Source organism: Solenopsis invicta, chromosome 14 (assembly GCF_016802725.1).
Source record: "Solenopsis invicta isolate M01_SB chromosome 14, UNIL_Sinv_3.0, whole genome shotgun sequence".
Lineage (NCBI taxonomy): Eukaryota > Metazoa > Arthropoda > Insecta > Hymenoptera > Formicidae > Solenopsis > Solenopsis invicta.
This window is the reverse complement of record NC_052677.1, coordinates 8,938,028-8,957,394: the sequence shown is the minus strand read 5'-3', so window position 1 is coordinate 8,957,394 and position 19,367 is coordinate 8,938,028. Positions and strand designations below refer to the sequence as shown.

General features: G+C 50.9%; 1 protein-coding gene across 1 annotated transcript in view; it reads left to right on the top strand.

The window, feature by feature from the left end:
* Positions 1-1,466: 1,466 nt before the first annotated feature.
* The window catches only part of LOC105194474 (RNA-binding protein MEX3B), a 56,968-nt gene continuing 39,067 nt past the window's right edge, over positions 1,467-19,367 (top strand). The window contains exon 1 of the mRNA XM_011159395.3: positions 1,467-3,863. Coding sequence (XP_011157697.1) covers positions 3,566-3,863 — 298 coding nt within the window. The 5' untranslated portion in view covers positions 1,467-3,565. The remainder of the gene's footprint in view (positions 3,864-19,367) is intronic.

Here is a 19,367-nt window from a genome sequence, read left to right as displayed (position 1 = left end):
TGGTTGGTTGTCTCGAGACAGCCTTGAAGGGAGAGAAAGAGAGATCGGCGGCGATGTGCACGGGTCGTTGCTTTCGGCATGCGATGAGAAAACAAAATTAGTCGCTCGCACCTTCGAGCAAAATCATCGCGTCAGGTAGGCCTGGCCGAATCGCCCGTCGAGAGTCTCGCTCTCGCTCTCGCTCTCTCGCGCGAAATGGGAAAACCGTCTCCCTCTCCTCTTGTCGAATTACGCGATTACGTCAAACAACAAAGCGTCCGCCTTTAACCAGTCATTGGAAAACAATGAGTCGCGGGTATATTCGTGCAGAGATCGCTGGCGGGCGCCCGTCTCGTCCCGTCTGTCCTCGAGAATGGAGGACACACGAGGGCCGCCGATCTGGCGCTGGGGGCCTCCCGACTAAAAATCGAGCAATCGAGAGTGCTGCTCGGTCGGAGAGAGGACGAAGGGTCGTCGGCAGAGAACAATGGATCACGTTTGCGCCTCGGTTCAAGGTCCGCGTGAACGAACGAGCGAGCGAGCGAGCAAACTCGTGCTTGCGTCTAAGATCGGTTTAGAGAGACGGAATCCTCTTTTCACTCTTACTTAACGAAACCGCTAGTCGGGCAGGTGGTCGGTCGGGCCCGGTCGTGATTCGCGAATTAGGGGGAAGAAGAGGGAGGGAGAAAGAGGGGGGGGGCACCGATTATATTAGGCCGACGGGCATTCGCTCGGCCTTGTCCACGTCGGTCGCTGCGGATCGAGCATGTCGTGGTCGTGTGGCGTACTGCCGTGGGCTCGTCACCCGATAAATTTCCATTACTCATAGTTACATTCTAGGATTCTCGATTATCGTCCATCTTTGAAAGACACGCGATATATGATCGTAAGAAGAAATGTAATAATAATTATAATGTACTCCCCATGCATATTTTACAAAAAAAAAAACTTTAGAAAGTCATTCTTTCCAATTGTAAATAAATATAGCATGCACAAAATGAGAATAAAAATTTCCCGGAGGTAGCCATTATAACACGCGATACGTCACCAAATTTAGGGTCAGCGGTCAGCGATATGCTTGCGAAATGGATAATATTCAAAATCCTGTTAGCTAAACAGCGACGTAGGTTGTAACATTGATCGCAAGTGGCCAACTCACGGCGGCTCTCGCACAACTGGAAGTAACGCCGATGTCGTCGGCCAAGGTTCAAGGACGATAATCGAGGGAACTTAGCGCGTGCGACAAGTCGCAAGGTTCTCTCGTCCTTCGACTATCTGCGAAAAATTCAAGTAAATCGCAGAAGCGATAAACGTGTGCATTAGGCTCTTTCCTGGGGAATATATTCGACAGTCGCGGTATTAAATTTGCAGGGGGCGATGGACCACCACCACCACCACCACCATCACCACCACCACCACCACTACCACCACCACCACCACCACCGGTGGTAATACGAATGCGCGATTTATTTATGATCCGAACGCGACGCGAGTGCGCTCTGGTTACTCTTTTGACTCGCGCTTATCTCCCGCGCTAAAATGGAGAGATAGCTACGCGCGGAAAAGTGTTGGTGCACCTCAATCGTGCACGGATCGTGCGCGCGAAGCCCGTTGACGGCCAGGGAGGAGAAAGAGAGAGAGAGAGAGAGAAGAGAAGAGAAGAAAGAGCGTTATACGATCCACCTAGGTCGGTGCACTTTGACCCGTTCGACATTCGCGAGGAAAATCATATCATATCGCCGCCGGGCGACATTTATTTCGTCGAATCTTAGCTCTCCGTACGTTTGATCGTATTCCACGTGATGTTCCGCAACAAAGTTGTAAAATCGGATCGGAAGGAAGACTCGATTTGCGATATATCGTTCAGAGGCGCGGCCTCGCATCCTCTGAGTCGAACGTGATGGAGATGAGAGACCGCGACAAGTTAGAGAGAGAGAGAGAGAGACACGGGTTTCGGGTTTCAGTCTAGGGGTCCTACAGTCCTACACGCGGGTCCGCCGCTGCTCCGGGAAATCGGTAGAGTAGAGCGCGCGAGCGTCCGCGCGGTGGCGTTTCCACCACACAGGGAGACGACTTTGCGGAGCGACTCGAGCGGATACGCGAACGCGGAGGGGGTTGCGTGATGTATACAATCGAGGACGGGACGGGAGTGCACGCATCCGTGGAACGACGAAGGAACAGAGGAACGAACGCGACGTCCCTAGCTACCTCGCTCGCTCGCTCCCTCGCGTTGCGCCGCGTTACCATTGCGGTGCGGTGCCGGTAGGTGCGCCGCTAGCGCTTATGCGCCGCGCGCGATGGTGGGGAGGGTGGCGCGTCCCACGTGACTCAGCCGGCCAATCGGCCGAACGCATAGCCGGCGTCCGGCACATGGCGGCGCGCCGGCTTCGAGAGCCGCAGTCGCAGTACGTCGCAGTCAGTCGCAGTGGTAACACGAGCGAGAGGGTAGTTGCACGCGTCTGCCTTCGAGAGGAAAGATCGCGGTGAAGAGAGGTGAACGAGAGAGGATAGAGAGAGAGAGAGAGAGAAGGGCCGAGGGACAAACGGAGGAAGCGAGGCGAAGAAGATCGCGAGGATTGAAAAGAAGAGAAAGAAGGGAAACGGAGCGGACGAACGAACGGGCATACACACGTACATACACACACACACGCGCGCGCGCGCGCCCCTTGCTTGCCTTCGTTTTCACAGTGTTTCGGTCTCGAAGCGCGCGCGACGGCTCGACCTCTCGGACGGCCAAGTCAGTCGGCCGGTGACAAGGTGCAGCGAAACAACGCGAGAAAGAGAGAGAAGAATCGCGACGTTGAAGAAGAGGAAGTGAAGGAGGAGTGAAGAAACGAACGAACGAAAGCGTCGTCGGTCGAAGACCAAGCGACTGTAACGCGCGCGCGAGAGTAAAGCGGCTTCACGGAACCGCTCTTCGACACGAACCGCACATAATATTACACACGCGCTCGGTTAGCGAGACTCAGCGACAACAGCAGCAGCAGTAGCAGTGGGGGATATCGGGAAGGCCATTTTCGTTGCCGGCGTGCGGTGCCAACGACATAGACACGACCGGCGTGTGCCACCGGCGTAGAGAGGAACGTGCGACTAACCACTATCGCACTCCACGCGTTGTCGTCGTCGTCGTCATTCTCGTCGTTGCCGCGGCGACCCACGTTCGCGTCCACTGCGTAGAGGGGACCGGAAGAGAGGTAGAGCTACGATCATCGAAACCGACGAGCCGGCGACGAACGTCATTATTTGTGTAAGCAGCGCGCGGTGCTTCGAAAGTTTTTTTTTTACGCGTACGTATAGTCGCAACGTAACGTAACGTAACGTCGCGACGCCAGAGTTCAACCACGCTCTCTCGACCCTTTTCCCCTCCCGCCCGTGACCGGTGGAAGAGTTCTCTTCGTCTTCGGTGCGAATCATTCCGCTCGCGTTTGTTCGGTGATAAAGAGTCGACGGGAGAGATCGGACAGCGCGTGAATATACACGGTGAACGCAGAGAATCGACAGCGCGGACTCTAGTGCAACAGTTTGAAGCAACATCGTCGTCATCGTCACCAGTGTCGCGCGATACGAGAATTTGTAGTCGATCGAAATGCCGACGAGTCTGTTCAGCGAGATGGATCGTGGCTCGAGCGGCGGCGGCGCCGGTGTCTCCTTCGAGGATCAGCGCGCCCTTCAGCTCGCCTTCGAGCTGTCGATGCTCGGTATCCCGGAGGGTTCGTCCGGATGCCCCGGCGCCGGCACCGGCAACGGTGCCAACAACGACCCGGATCCACTGCAGGCCGCGCCGGCCGTCTTCGAGGAGGCGCGTTCCAAGAAGAGCCAGAACATGACTGAGTGCGTGCCGGTGCCCAGCAGCGAACACGTGGCGGAGATTGTCGGCCGACAGGGTAAGTGTGTGCGATGTATCCTCATGCGTCTCTCTTCTTACATTCTCTGTGTGTCTCTGTCTCTCTTTCTCTCTCTCTCTCTCTCTCCCCTTTTCTCTCTCGCCGCGCATTTATCGGCTAAAGACCGTTCTTATCGGCTTTGTCATGGGCATTATTATCCGAGAATTGAGATTCTCAGGATAAGTTATACAACGAATTGAATTGTGATATTTGAAAAAAAAAATCGATAGGCGTACAATTTTTTGATCCTCGCAATTGACATTTAATCGTTAAACGATGAGAGAGATCGCGCCATCATCGAGAGAGAAAGAGACTATTCGAGATCCCTTCGAGGTACCTTTCGTTAAAACCGTCATTTCTTTCGCTCAGTTTTTTTTCTCTTTCTCTCGTCCCTCTCTCCTTTCGACGGAGAGTCGCGCGCGATTATAGCGCTACTGACAGTTCATTGGCACGACCGTAAACGCGACGCACGCCGCGGGAAACTTGATACCGGCCACGATAGAGCAATTAAACCAATTTACGTACGAATTTCGTTCCGCGCGCGCGCGCGCGCGCACGTGCAGTGTGTGTGGACCGGCGGGGATCCGGTCGCCGGTTTCCCTTCCCCCTCCCCCTTCCCCTTCCCTTCCCCCGAACCTGTCGTAGGTCGCGGTCGTTACGGCTCCGTGCTTTTTCTTTCTTTTCCCTTCTCGCTTCTCTACTATCCGTTGTCGCCGTTTTCAACGACCACGGCGAAATGGTGTTTACGATTTCTATCGCACGATACGACACGATACATCGCGCTTGCTCGCGTGTGCGCGCGCGCGCGCGTGCGAGCGACTCATAAATAAAGACGCGTTATATTCTGCATTGCGCGCCCCGGAGACCGATGACTCCTCTCTCTTTCTCTCTCTCTCTCTCTCTCTCTCTCTCTCTCTCTCTCTCTCTCTCTCTCGCGGTCTCAACCTTGAAGAGACCGGTCACCGTTCTGCGAAACGGCTAATTCGTCTCGCCGCGCTTCTTTTATCCGTGCCGACGATAGTCCCTACCCGCCTTTTTGTTCCGCCAGGCCGCTTTCCGAACGGAATGTCCGAAATGATCATGCGTTTCCCGCAGCGCCGGAAATGCATCGGATCGCACGACGTTGAGTCTCGATTGGATCAATGGATGAAGTTTCCGCGTTGCAGTTTGCATCGGCTTGGCCAAATCTTTCGAAGCGCCATTTCGAAGTTTCGATAGGTTTGCCGTAGCCTGTAGCTATTTGTTCCGAAGCTTCATTAACCTTGTTGTAATGTTTACCACACGTCGCGCGCTCATCGTGTTTACACACCGTAGTCGAAGTGAGGAACTATCATTTATTATGCGAAAAGAGGTATTTCGTTAATAGAGACATACGTTCGTTTCTTCTGTTTTCACTCGAGCGACATGTGAACGATAAGAATGCTCATGCTTATTGAGCAATTAATGCAATCTACGAGGAAAAGGGGGGGGGAGGGAGGAAGGACGAGGAAGTGTCCTCTTATTGTCGGACGATGTTGCGCGATCAAGTTCGTGCGCGTCTCGCGGAATGTTTAGAAATTCAAACAACGGCGCGGCACGTGGCCTTGCCATTTAAATCTTAACGTCTGTCAGCGACGATTGTGCGCCGCTGAATAATCGGCGGCGATCAATACCGTTCGGAGAACCGACGTACGCCACGTCCCTCCCCCTCCCCTCCCCTTCTCCCATCCCTGTGCACGTCGCGTGCATGTGTGAATGTATCTCGCGCGCCAAGTTTCGCAAACGGCCGGGTGAATCCGCGAGACGCCTTCGTGTATCGATCGGCGTTACACTTTGAAGAAATAAACCGAATAGGAGCCCGCTTGGCAGTCGGACATGTCGCTTCTCGTTGCGTTGACTCTCGCGACGGAGAGGAGGAGTCGCCGGAGGAAGGAAGCCGTATGGCTTCGCGGTCATCGTCACGACCACCGCAGCTGATACACGGTACTGACCGTGCGACATAAAACGCGTCGGGTCCTCGCGACGCTCTCCGACCGTGGTCTCGCTCCGCGCTTGAAATTCCGCACCTCGCCTCGAGAGTCGCGCCGCCGTACGTGCTCGTTTTCCCTTCCGCTGCCCTTCCGGTTCTTGCGCGCGCGCGCGCTTTTTAATCGCGTGAGAACCGCGCCTTCGCTCGAGACAAACGTGATGGTTCGCGTTCCGGAAGCGCGCTCTTTCAAATTTTTCGGAATATTGATTTTTTTTCGTTACGCCCGGGCGTTTTCGCGCGGACACGAAACATAAATCGTGCCGCATCGTGTTTTCACTCGCAACGATGCGCTCGCGCCGAGCATCCGGTGCGACCATTGATCCGATACGACCATCGGCTCTCGTGAATGAGACAATGCCACGACTGCAGGTCGACTCGAGTGATCGCGTGTTTTCTTCTTCTTTTTTTTTTTCTACACGAAATACGCACGAATACGTGCGGACGGTCTCTTCAAAATTCTTGTTTGAAATTGTACAAATTTTCGTCGCCACTCTGTGCGAGACGAGATTACACGATTTGCCTGTATCCTGACCCCCGGTAGGTTTCTCCAATACGAGATATACACCGTGTCGCGTAGATAAAGCCGCAATTCCTCCGGCTAGGCCGTCTGCCGTGAAATCAGTTTGACATATACCTGGTATATGAATCATTGCCGCTCCGTAACGTGAGAGTTCTCGTGCTTGCGTGGCCGAGCGACCCGCCGACTCTGTTCCGACGCTCTATTTCATTCGCCGACGTCCGTCGCCGGGAGATCGCGATCCTCTGCGAAACGCGATTGCGCCGATTCAACGATGACGTCTAATAAGTTTCATACGCCGTTCTATCGTGAGGATGTGGCTATTTGTTGATCATTTTCGTTCGCCTTGCCTCTCTTCGTCTCCCTCCTCTTTCTCTTCGCTCGCGCATTATCTTTCTCGGGTCTCTGTCCCTCGCGATTGGCCGTTGTTGTCGGCTCTCTCTCTCTCTCTCTCTCTCTCTCTCTCTCTCTCGCTCGCTCGCCTGTCGATTATGTACGTCTCTCTCGCTCGCTCGCGACTGTCCTGGACCGGAAGTTGTAATGAGTGCCTCTGTCGCCAGACCTATAGCCTCGCGTCGCATCGTGGCGAACGATGACGTTACTTTGGAAATATCACGGCCGGTTATCCAGGTCGTTAGCTTGTGCACCGCGTGACTTCGAGAGGGAACTTGATTCACGAGGGGAATGGTAAACAAAAAAGAAAAAAAAATGTATAATTGCAGCTTCCAGGAATTGGGAGCGCGCAAATAACGATCGTGTGCTATCCTGACGTAGAATCAGCTACTTATTTTTTTCTTAATTCCATCGCTCCCGTGCGTCTCGTTTTTTAATTCGCGCTAATTGGGCTAAACTTGATGCGATTTTTCAAATTAAATTATATTCATTATTTGTATATGCGCTTCTATTTTTCGGTCCGTCCGAGTTACATTTTTCGTCTAGCGACTTGTAGAAAATTAAAGTTAAAAGATTAATTTTTTTCAAGAGTATTTTTATGTACTGAAACTCTTGTTTGTGAATTTTATCATTTCTGTACATTTCTCATATGCGCGAACAATAATACGGACAATCCTCACGAGCACTTTCGTAGTCATTCAGAATTTTGAACAGCGGAAAGAGAGACCGTTTGACAATCGTAAAGCTGAGCGATAAAATGTACCGAAAAATAGCGCGCGCGCGTCGTACGGTGCGTACGTAACGTATGTCTCCTCATACAGTCGTGGAAATTTAAACATAAAATGAAAGAAAGAGCAAGACGGGAGGCGTGGCTTCCACGCGTATTGTTCGCGAGCACGTGCCGCGTGTCGTGCTCTCGCGCGTTCCTGCGCCATGCCGGCCAGGATTTTCTACAGAAACGTTGGATTTGTGTCACCGATGAAATCGTGTTAATGGGTTCCGCTTCGTCGTTAACGCATCCTCGTGAAAAGCAGAGGGAGGAAGAAGCGGCGGGCGGCGTGTCGGGAGAGAAAGAAGCGGGGAATCCTCCGTACGGTTTTTACGGCTCTTTCGTGGACGTAGACCGGGAACGCTCGAGTAAAAGATATACCGGTTGTTACGTGCGTTAATCTTTCGCACACACAAAATTCTGACCTCACGTGCCGACTAGAATCTAACTCTCTCCTTTTATAAAATATCGTTATCTTATCAGCGGGAATATGTATTTTAGAGAAACTATCCAGTGATACGCAGTTTCCGTTTTCTTTTTTTCTTTTATTTGAATCGAAATAAAAAAAATTTTATCAGTGTTTCTTCTCTACACCGTAGTATCACCTTCATCTAGGTATATTTGATACATATCCAGGTATACAGATTCTATTTTCGTGATTCAGTTTCAAATTTTTCCACGCAGCAGGAAATAATATCGAAATGATTAATGCGAGATACAAGATTGAATAATATTTTATTTTTAATACGAAAGCGTCCAGGTTTTTCCTAAAATTGCTTTACATTCGGTCGACAGATGTACGCCGATGTTCTTCGAGAGACCTTCAAGATTCTCTTTGTTCCTCTTTCGCATCTCTGTTTTCACCACTATGAGCGCTAATCATCGAGTGAAAAGGGAAACTTTCTTATATTTTCTAGATAATCGCGCTACTAACGGCCGAGAACGTAGCAGGGCTCGTTTGCATTAATGAAGAGCGCCGACAAGTGCGCGTCGCGTTCCGATTTCTTCAATCATTTATTTTTACACGGAGCGTGGCGGCCACACTGTGTCAGTCACGCCATCGATTGATGATGGGGAGATTTACGTTATTCAAAATTCATCGTTCAACAGAGAGAGAGAGAGAGAAAGAGAAAGAGAAAGAAAGATATTCATGACTTTTTAATGCGGCTTCTTCCAAGGAAGATGGGAGCTTGGATTGTGCATGTGCATGCGCATAGAAATGTGTATGCATCGTAAAATGTATACATCCCATGTATAAACCGCGGTCATTTTCAAAAGCCCCCCCGATTCGGCCGGCCGCAAAAATGATGGCAAAATGAAGCGTTTCCGGCCGTGAAAGCAGAAACTTCGCTCGGGAGAAAGGGCCGAGTTACGCGAATATTATTACACGCGTGTTTTCGACTACACGAACGCCAATATTTTGTTACGTGGCCCAACTGTCCGAAATCCGGAATCTCTCTTTCTCTCTCTTTCCCTCTTTTCCCTCTCTTTTCCCTTCTTACGGCTTTATTTACGGGAACGCGTCCGTCCGTTCGTCTGTCCGTCTGTCCGTCTGTCCGTCTGTCCTCTCGTCGCTTCGTTCTTTCCAGTTCAATTTGCGGGCGAAGATGTCGAAACTTCCCGCGCTTTCTCCATCGAACCTTGTAACGCTCGTACTTGCCGACCTGCTTCTTCTCGCGTTCTTCAAAGATGAAGTCTCGCTCGTTTGAAAATTTACCACGTCATCGGTACGCGAAATTAATTCTTACACTTCTCGACATTAATTACTCTTTCAATTGTAACTTGTTTTAAAATTCTAAATTGATTTTTATCGCGTAAGAGGATCGGAGTAAGATGGTAACGTGCTAAAAATTAAAATTATACGGTTCATTAAATTTTAATAGAGCGTAATCTCAGTTTAATTGCGATCAATGGAAAAGGAACAAAATGAAGATGGATTCTTCAGTTGTTAGCCAGTTATGTTATTGCACTTTATTGCAGTCAGATGTATAGCATGACAGAAAATGGTATTGGGCTTTTGAGAGCAGTTTTCGGGATCGTCGTGCGTACGCGGCCGATTTCGAGGCGCAGCAGCGGCCTGAAATTCTTTTTTTCACCGTAGGCCCCGGCTCTTCTCGTATCTCGCACAAAAAGATCGGCCGAACGCGCAACGCCGCGGCACATTTCGAGAATGGAAGTCCCTCGGAAGAAAAAAACGAGAAATTGCTTGACGAAGCGATGGTCAGGCCAGGGTGGTGGTGGTGATGGTGGTGCCGGTGCCGCTGCCGCTGCCGCTGCGCCGGTGTCGGTGGTGGTGGTGGTGGTGGTTGTTGATGCCTTTGTTGGTCTCCGAAGCAGCTGCCGACCCACACCGGGCCTTTCCGTTCTCATGCTCGAAACTCGATCGACACTCGACCCGCGGGAACAAGCGAGAAAGATAGAGTAAGAGAGGAACACGATAGGCAGGTCGAAGAGGAAGCGTCGCCGGTCGCACACGCGGCGACGAGAGAGTAGAACAGCGGGAGGAGGAGAGATCGAGAGGGAGAGACGGAAAGAGAAGCATCGGTTGTTGCGCCGACGCGAATTCGTTTGAGAGCCGCTGCGAGTTTCGACGTGTTGCCCCCGTCTAGCAGATGTTTATGGCGCATTGCCTGAAATGAGCGGTTTTTCTCGTTTTCTATTTATTTTGTCTGCCATGTGTGCCGCGGACCTACCCTCCAGACTTACCGACCGGAGGAGGTCCTCTCTCTCTCTCTCTCTCTCTCTCTCTCTCTCTCGTCTGCCGAATTTCCCTCCGGAATTCCCTTGTGAGATAAAATTTTTCCTCTCGCGGACACTCGCGCGAGAAAAAGCTCGTAATTGTCCCTCGAGCGGCTCGAAACATTTTATAAAATGCTTTAGGATAGACGACGCGTCTCGATTAATAGGATCGTTTGCGTCAAAACACGCTCGTTATAACAGCCCATTGACTTTTACGATGTATTAATGACAGTTTAAACAAGGATTATGTTGTAATAATTTAACAAGGATGAAACGATTAGCGGAATTCAGATGGAATGATGCGATAAAGGAATTTTATTACCTTTAATTATGCAGTCCGTGTAATATGATTTGAGGATTTGATCGACGGGAATGCATCACGCTGAATATACATTTCGCTATACGACGTGGCCAGTCGTGTATAAGTAAAGTACGCGCGCTTCCGGCAATTATTTCTCTTCTCTTTACATCTGTTGAAAGCGAATGCTTTTCGATGTTGAATTATATTGCGGATGACATTCTCACTTCGAATAACGTTCGTTAACGCGGGTGCCGAATCGCGCGCTTGTGGATCGGGCGATTATCAAGATGCGCGCATTTATCATCCTCTAGCAATTTGGAAGCGCGCGGGAGAGAATTCGACCTTTAATAATCGCGGATCCCTTAATCCGCGACGCTTTTGTAGGCCCTCGAAGAAGCTCGGTCCAGGGAATTCCTCGAGTTCTTGACACCGCCAAGACGAATTTGCATTCCCTGCGAGATGATAATGAAAGATCGCGGTCACACGCTCCTCCTAATCCAGCAGGAGCCATGCGGCGAATAGTCGGCTGTTAACGCTAATTAATGACCGGAAAGTTTGCGAATCGGTCTCGCCGCGATATGTAAACTCCGACGGTGTCGTCGATCAATTTCCACCCCGTGGCCGATACGGGATGTCCTGCGGGAGACAGGATGGGATAGAGTTTCGCCCCGCGTAGGTACACGAGATGTATGCGACTGCCTCATCGGAAGTGGAGAACGATGTCTTTGTTTGTTGCGCGCTGCCAAGCGGCGCGGGACAGTATATTCGAGGATACACGGAGGATATCGAATATCCGAGAGAGCGACGAACACACGACCGGCCGGCCGGTCGCTCGCTCGCGGCGAGAGACCTCGCCTAAGAACCTTCCTCGCTTTTCTGCCCTCTGCCGCCTCATTCTTCCTCCTCCTTCTTCTCCTCCTTTTCCTTCTTCTTCTTCTCCTCCTAGAGCTCCTGCCGAGCTTCGCTCCTCCTTTGTCAGACCTCGGTCCCTGTCTCTGCGTTTCCTTTTCCTCTCTTTATCGCGCAGGACATATAGCTTGCATCCAGGACGGTGCACCCGCGGCGCGCGTTGCATATCGTCTCTCTGCGGAGTTCCATGGCGCTCGGTCCTCGGCATAATTTTACGATTTAAAAAAAAAAAAAAAAAATGCGTAACAAAATAATTCTATCAACACGCAATTTTCAATGCAAATGTCGCATAATGTGGGATCGACTGGAATATAGTTTCAAGATATTTCAAGATTGAAAAAAAAAATTATTAGTTTCTCTTTCACACTCATAATTTGAACACAGAGAAAAGGAAGCGAGAACTTTTTCCAAAGAAAAATTCCAATCGTCTTCCGTTCTTTACACATTCTTTAATTATCGGTGACGACCACCGCGTTGTGAACGCGGTATCGAAGCGACGATTTCTTACAGTTTGCCGAAACTTATGGCTCGCGTAAAATTTGAACGGCGCAAAAACTGCAGCAAAGTTGGGAGCTGCCGTTCGTGCACGCGTATGCGCGCGGGAACGGGTTTCGACACAGTTCGTGTGTGAAAAAAGTGTCATTCGAGCGTAAAGGGAACTCTTTTCTTTTTCACAACGGTGCACATCCTCTCAGCGCGAGGCGGCACGCACGAGTATCCGATTATTCCGAAGACCGAGCGTACCAAGAGGAAGTGGTTCGCACAACCCACCCACTTCTGTCTCTCTCTCTCTCTTTCTCTCTGTCTCTCTTTCTCGTACATATGCGCATGTACACACGACTCCGCGATGAAGGCGTGAGTGTGTATTATGCACGGACGCGCGGCCGGTCGAGTCTCTTTCGCTCCATTTGGCCAATCCGCATCCCGTATACTCTGCTCGCAACAATGCGCTCGACGTGGCACTTCCGTCCGGACGAGGAAAGCGTCGAGAGCCTCTGTAGAGCTCGCCTCGTTCCTCCGAAGCTCCGTTTAACGTGCCGACAGCTGCGCTCAATAAGCTCGGAGAAAAATTATCTCCTTCGATAAAGACATCATTTTCTTACGCAGCGATTATATTAGCCTGCAGCGCGGGCGCGCGCCCCTCTTTTCTCATTCTTTTAAAACACGTCAACGTATATATAATTTACAAATTCACTTATCGAGTGTCGATTATACTTGATCTCGAGTAAACACAAAACGAGTGTACGTTGAGCAGCGTGTCGACGGAAGCGCGCACTTTTTTTTGAGTCTCGCGAGCGCATTTTTTCTCGGCTCAAGGAAAAACCTCGACCTCGCTCGCCGTCGGTCGACCTTTCTTTCTCTCCATCCTGGTTGGGAATCGAGTACGAATGTCGACCAAGCGGAGCACGTAAGAGAGCCTTCGTATAGTACGTCGAACTGTGACGTAGTCGGCGATGCGTGTCCTAGGTCAAGATTCAAGACTGTCTACTGTGTGCATGTGTGTGCGAGTGTGTATGTGTGTTGGCCGACCGCTTCTTTCTAGCCGCGGCCAAAGCCGGGCCGGGGCTTCATCCTTTCGCTGCTCGGCTCGGCTCGATTCTCGTCGTGTGTGTATGCGTGTGCACTGTGCAACGACCAGGCGCGCATTCCCGCGCACGCCGCTCTTTATACGCGTGTGTGCATGCGTGCGCCTGCAATGCACGAGGAGCGAGATACTCCCGCACACACATACACACACACTTGCTCCCTCTGTTCGTCTCTCACTTTTTCTCGCCTATACAACTATGTTCTTCGTTCTCTTCTCTTCCTTCTTCTCGTAGCTCACGCGTCTTCCCACTCACACGGAGACGACCACTGGTGGTCGGTGGGTCGGTCGGTCGGTCGATCGCTCGGTCGGTCCTTGTCGCACACTCATCCGTTCACTCTCGATCTCGAGATGAGGCCAATCGGCTGTCCCAAACTTTTTTTTTCCTCGCCGACGCGCGCCGTCCTAGTTTAATGAAATCATACGTCGCGAGCAGCGCGACGTAAAAATCGAATCGCTCTTCGAAGGTCAGCGCGCGAAATCGCCGCCCGCCGCGCACCGTTAAAGCACTTGTCTAAAACGCGAGCGTTCCAGGCCTATTTACATTTTACTCCCCGATAATTTACAACTTTATATTTCTATGAAATATGTTCTCTGTTGCGCGACTTACAATTCCGATTTACATTTACAGCGTTAATTTATAAAATAGCGCCGAGGATAACGGCTCGTTGCTAAGCATTTAGATGAGGTCACCGAAAAGACCCTTTGTCCGTAAATATCACGAGAAAGCTGTCGTCGACACTCGCGTGCGTGGCACGTGCTGCATGGTGGCTGCGTTAGCTACACGTTAGCCAGCCTTTAAGGCTTTTGTCACTGTTATGCAATGGCAAAAGCCGCGGAAAGGGAAAGCGACAACGACGATGATGGCTGCAACGGCAGCAGCAGCAGCGACATTCTGGCCGCTCTAAACGAAAGATGTACAACCCTCGATGATTCGAGAGAGAATGACGCGAGAGAAGGTGACGAATCGCGGCACCGACCCACTTCCGCTCCCCTCGCTCAGTGCTCATTTTTTTAATCGCTGCGGATAGACGAATCCTTCATTGCACGTCTTTGCACGAAGAAGTAGTCGGCAATAAGTTACTACGCTCCATCTTCTTCTGTAGCGACAAATACTCGAGCGAGTATCGCTTGCGATGTCGTAAACGTCGCAAACTTGTTAATTACATAGTTGCGCGTATGATACCATCATCGTATTTGGGCGCTTGATTTGATTATTAATTTCCATGCATCGTCCAATAATTTCTCGTCGAAAGCAATCGCGTCGATTCTAGCACGTCTGAAAAGAGCAAAAAAGCCGACGCAACGTTGGCCCGCGTTAAGCGAATAGTTATCCTCGCGTTGCGAAGCGATTCGATTTATCGTCGCGTGGCCGACGTGCATCGTGTGCCTTTCCACGCTATTAGACGATTGAGAGGTGCGACGGCCGTGCATAATTTCTTCCTCGGCTTTTTTCGCGTGCTTCGTCGACGATGACGACGATGACGATAACGATGACGACGACGATGACTCGGTTGCGTAGCAGCAACAGCAACGTCGTCGTCGTCGGCGGCAGCGGCGGCGGCGACGACTGCCACGTACACACGCACATGTATATATTATGCAGCCGACGATAAGCGCGACTGTAAAGCCGAGCCTCGTGTTCCAATTATTCAGAGAGAAACTTTCGCTCCCGCGGTATTATTGGGACATGTAACGCGATCGGTATTAAGTTGCTTTTACGCTCGACATAACATTTTGTTGCCGTCATCCGCGCGGGTCCGCGTGCGAAAAACGTGCAACACGTCTTTATTACTTTTTTTTTTTTAACGCGAGAATTATTCCGGGAATAACGTCGCGATTTATTGAAGCTATGTATCATAATATCCAAAACAAAAAAAAAGAATGGAAGAAGATATCCCGTTGGCTCGAATGTCGATCGTCTCGATTAAAATCGCTAAATGTTTCTAACGACCGCCGACATCGTCGTTCATTAACGTAGAGGCGGAGGCGTGATGCGGGTCAAAAAAAAGCGCTAACCCCGATTCATCGTTAATTGTTAGTGAGACGCTAACGACGTTAGAGCGACACATTGCGCCACGTGTTTTACGGCACACGTGTCGTTCTCAGCAGTTAGATCGCCTGTGGGTCGACAGAAAGAGATCATTATTCAAATTAAAACTTCAATTCTTTTCCTGGTTAGCGTGCAACGTGCAATAACGCCGGTGAACAATGTGAGAATCGAAATTTGTGGGAAAGGTCATGAACCGTGTAGAGCTAACGAAATCGCGTGAAACAGATTAATGATGGTGGCATTTTATAAAGATTTATGATTTGAAGTCAAGCAGCGAAATATACTAATAGCAGTTTTTTTTTTTTCCAAGAAAGATCTAGATTATTAAGTACTGGGAATCACTCTTTCTCTCGGTTCATATAATTCTGCAAAGTGAGATTTAACAATCTGATGGAGAAGTATTTATGTAAACGGCAATATCGGGGAATCTCCGTTCTCCCTGTGAGTATCCAAATGATATTTCGTCCGGGCGAGCCGACGAACGTTCTTCTGGCGTCGGTGACCTCAAACTCGATTGGCGGCGAGGAATCGAGAGAAATATCATGTCAAAATTCACAAACTGCTTTTTCTTGGAACGAAGATCGGTCGAGATCGGCTTTTGTGCGGTCGGTCTATCCGACACCGAAAAGCGTGAGAGAAAGAGAAAGAGAGAGGGAGAGAGAGAGATCGCACGAGAAGGAAATGATAACGGGGCGCCTAATAGTACGCGATTTGGCGACGCTCGATTGTCGTAGACAACAAAGAGTCCGGCAACGAGTATAGGAGTGAAGAGAGGAGGGGGGGGGTAGGGTTCTCAACCTCCCAAGCGTGTACGGTGGTCGCGCTGCGAAATACATCGTTGATCCCGGCCCGTGGACCTCGCATACTCGTTCCTTTGTCCGGCCTCCTCTTTTGAAGAACCGCCGCGAAGGAGAGCAGCTCGCCTTGAGACAAAGCGCACGCACCTACCGACGCAAAAGCACGCGTGTGGTGCGCTACCTTACTACCCCTCTGCCTCGCCGTGCCCCTCGTGCTGCCGCTGCCCTGTCTCGAATGTCTCTCCCCCTTCTCTCTATCTCGCTTCGCTGTCTTCTCTCACTCTCTCTATTATTATGTTTTGGCGATTTATTTGTGTCTGCATCACGGCCGATTTTCATTTTTTTTTTCTTTTTTTCTCCCGCCTACCTTTCTCCGCCTTCTTCGAGGAAGGAGTCGTCGGCCTCGCGCGCCGTGCCCTCCCGCGCTCACGAATCTGCAGGTGCATCGGACCTCGCGAACTTTGTTCTTTCCAGAGAGAGAGAAAGAGTAAGAGAGAGGGGGATGGGGGAGATAACGGCTACGTCGCACCTGCACGCGCGTGTCCATCTTTTGTCATCGTCATTTGCGCCGAAAAGCAGCGTGCTGGTTAATCGGCCGCGTTAAAAGACAAGGTGTACGAACGCACGTGCCACCGCTTCCTTCGGACAACGCGAGCAGACAGGTGCCCGATGTAATTAAGCCGACGACCTGACCAGGTTTGTCCTGCGCCGCCGTGTTTCTCCAGAGCGCGCGCGCGCGCGCGTTTCGCGTTCCAGCGCGCCAGAAATATTTTATTCCGCCTCGACGTATACCGCGTGCCCCGTTTTTTTTTCCTTTCTTTTCTCCCTTTCAAGTTCTCCTGTCGCGTTCTTAAACGAATCGCAGTCGAAACCAACGTAATTTCAGTAAGTTCAAATTCAACGTCGCAAAGACGAATGACCTTTTTTCCCCAATGAGACAGACGTTGGGCACACGTTCTCGCGTGTGTTCGCCGCATCGAAAACTAGATTCGAGATTTTATCTGAGCTTTGAGAACCGTTAGCATTCGCGCCTACTTTGAAAGAGAAAGCGGACGGATGGGACGGTTAGCGCTACGTCTGTCCTCCGCACAGGTAGCCATTGAAAGTGGTGCCGACGCCGACGTCTTCCGTCGAGCCAGGGCGATTTTCGGTATCGCCGTGCGCCGAGGGTATATCTCGTAGCCCGTGTCCTTCCGGACCTGACCTCGTCCTCTCGGCCTGTCGGCGTTATAATACCTGTCTTTCAACAGGAGGGAAGGGGGAGCTGTTATATACCTGCGTTTCACCAAGTTCCTCACCCTTCGTGCGGAACGTTTCGAACGATAATGGCCCGTGTCTAACAGCTGCGGTGAGCAAAAAGTACTTTGACGGAATTTTCCAGCCCATAGCCGTGCTCTCCCGCTGCTCCTTTCGTCGTTCTCTCCATTGCTTTATCTCCATAAAATCTTTTTACATGTTAACTTTATCGTTCTCGACATTTCCTTCCTCTAACAATCGTAGGGTTTAACAGTTCAATGAAACAAAAAAAAAAAAAAAACACTGGGGGGAAATATATGTATCTTACATGTATCTAAATCTAGGCGCGTTATATGTACGATTGAAACATATTGCAAAATATATTTCTAATAGCTGAAGGATGTATCCGTCCACGTGTGTCGCGGGAAAATCTGTGCCGATACTATCGACGACGAAGAACACTTTCAGAATAGGCGGATCAGGATAGGCGGTGTATTACGGGGTGTAAATCTTCGGTAGACGAGGCGACTACGCGTCAGCGGACTCTGTAGTACTTCCTGCCGATGACGGAGGAGGCTTAGAAAGTACGAGGGGAGAAAAAAAAAATTGGATAGCGTATATATTCGCTGCGACGAGCAGGCAGCAGGCGGCCATTGGCTGCGCTAGACGAGGCAGGACGAAGGAACGGAAGGTGCCCGGATCGTGCCTCGAATCCGAAAACTCATTGGGCTCGTGCCTCTTACCGTTCCTTTTCTCGTTCGTGGTGACCGTTTCTAAGAATTTTCATCAATTAATTTACGAGAAGCGCGTTTGAATTCTCCCGTCTGTCCGCGTCTGATCCGACATTTAATATCCAATCGGGAATTTTGAGCTTCACGAAAAGGAAGTTTAGCATGGAGATGCGAAGAGAGGATTTGACGCTTCGTGCCGAATACCTAACGGTTTTATCGAAACGCAGTTTCTCTCACGCGAAAGGGTAGGTTCTCTTGTTAATTTTCACGGGATATCTTTATTTCGCATCTTTGCGTCCCAAGAATGCGTCGCATTTCGAGCTGGCTAACAAGCCGCCAACCCAAAGCAGATTACGAGTCTTTTCATTTGCATCTAATCCCGGTGTAGGTGATATACGAAAAAGATGACAGTGTCGGAAGGAAAGAAAGCGAAAATTTGACCTGAGGCCAGCAGCTAGCCTGCCTGGTCGACCGGCCTGTGCGTGTGCGCGTGTGTCAGCCCCAGCCGGCCTCATTCGTGTTGCCTTATCTCATTCAAACAATCCCACTATCAGAAGTCCTTCCGAGTTCGCGTATCGCGTTCCGCAACCAACTCGTCGCCTCGTCACTCATTCTCCTCGTCGTTCTCTCCGCTACGACACGGCTCTGCTTCGCTTTGCTATCGGCGCTCGCGTTGAGCACCACTGAGGCCTCGAATCGTTGAACCACGGAGTGGTTCAGTGGCTCCAAGGCCGGCGGAAACCACGGGTGGGATGTACGGGGCAGAACGGCCCTTCTTCGACTGGAATCGTTTCTCTCTTCTATACAGCGGTGCGAGCGCGCCGCGTCTTCCTTCGTCGACCTCTGCTTCGTCGTCGTGTAGCCTTCGTGGTCTCTCTCGCGAAGAAGGAAGAAGCAGAATAAGACGAAGACAACGACGGCGGACGAAGACGAGGAGAAGGCGGATGATACAAGGAGGAGGAAGACGAACGAGAACTCGGATTGGCTCACGTGGGCGACAAAAATGCGCCGCGTGCTGCTTGCTGCGCCCCGTCGTCGTCGTCGTCGTCGCCGCCGCCGTCGTCCGACGCCCGGCGTCGATGCACGTCTTGTTCTCGAATCGTTCGCGGCCGGGCCCGGCCCCGGCCTGGCCCGGCGCAGCGGAAAGTGCAACGCGCCCTCTCGCTCGTGTCTATGACCTTTTTGCCGCGCGGTCGCGACCGAACTTGCATCGTACATCACGCCGATAGCAAAACTTTCATTATCGGAACACGCCGCTTAATCGATTATTCAATTATTCCGACGGTGTTCAGTGATAGCGGCTTTGATTATCGGGGAGACGTAATGTTTAAATATCGTGTCCTTCAATTAAGAACTTTCGATAACGTGATGCGCGCCGCAGGCATTTTCATTGTTGCCAATGTCAAAGGCTACGAAATGCGTCTCGGCTTACTATGCGGGAGATGGATGGGGCTACGTAGAACGCG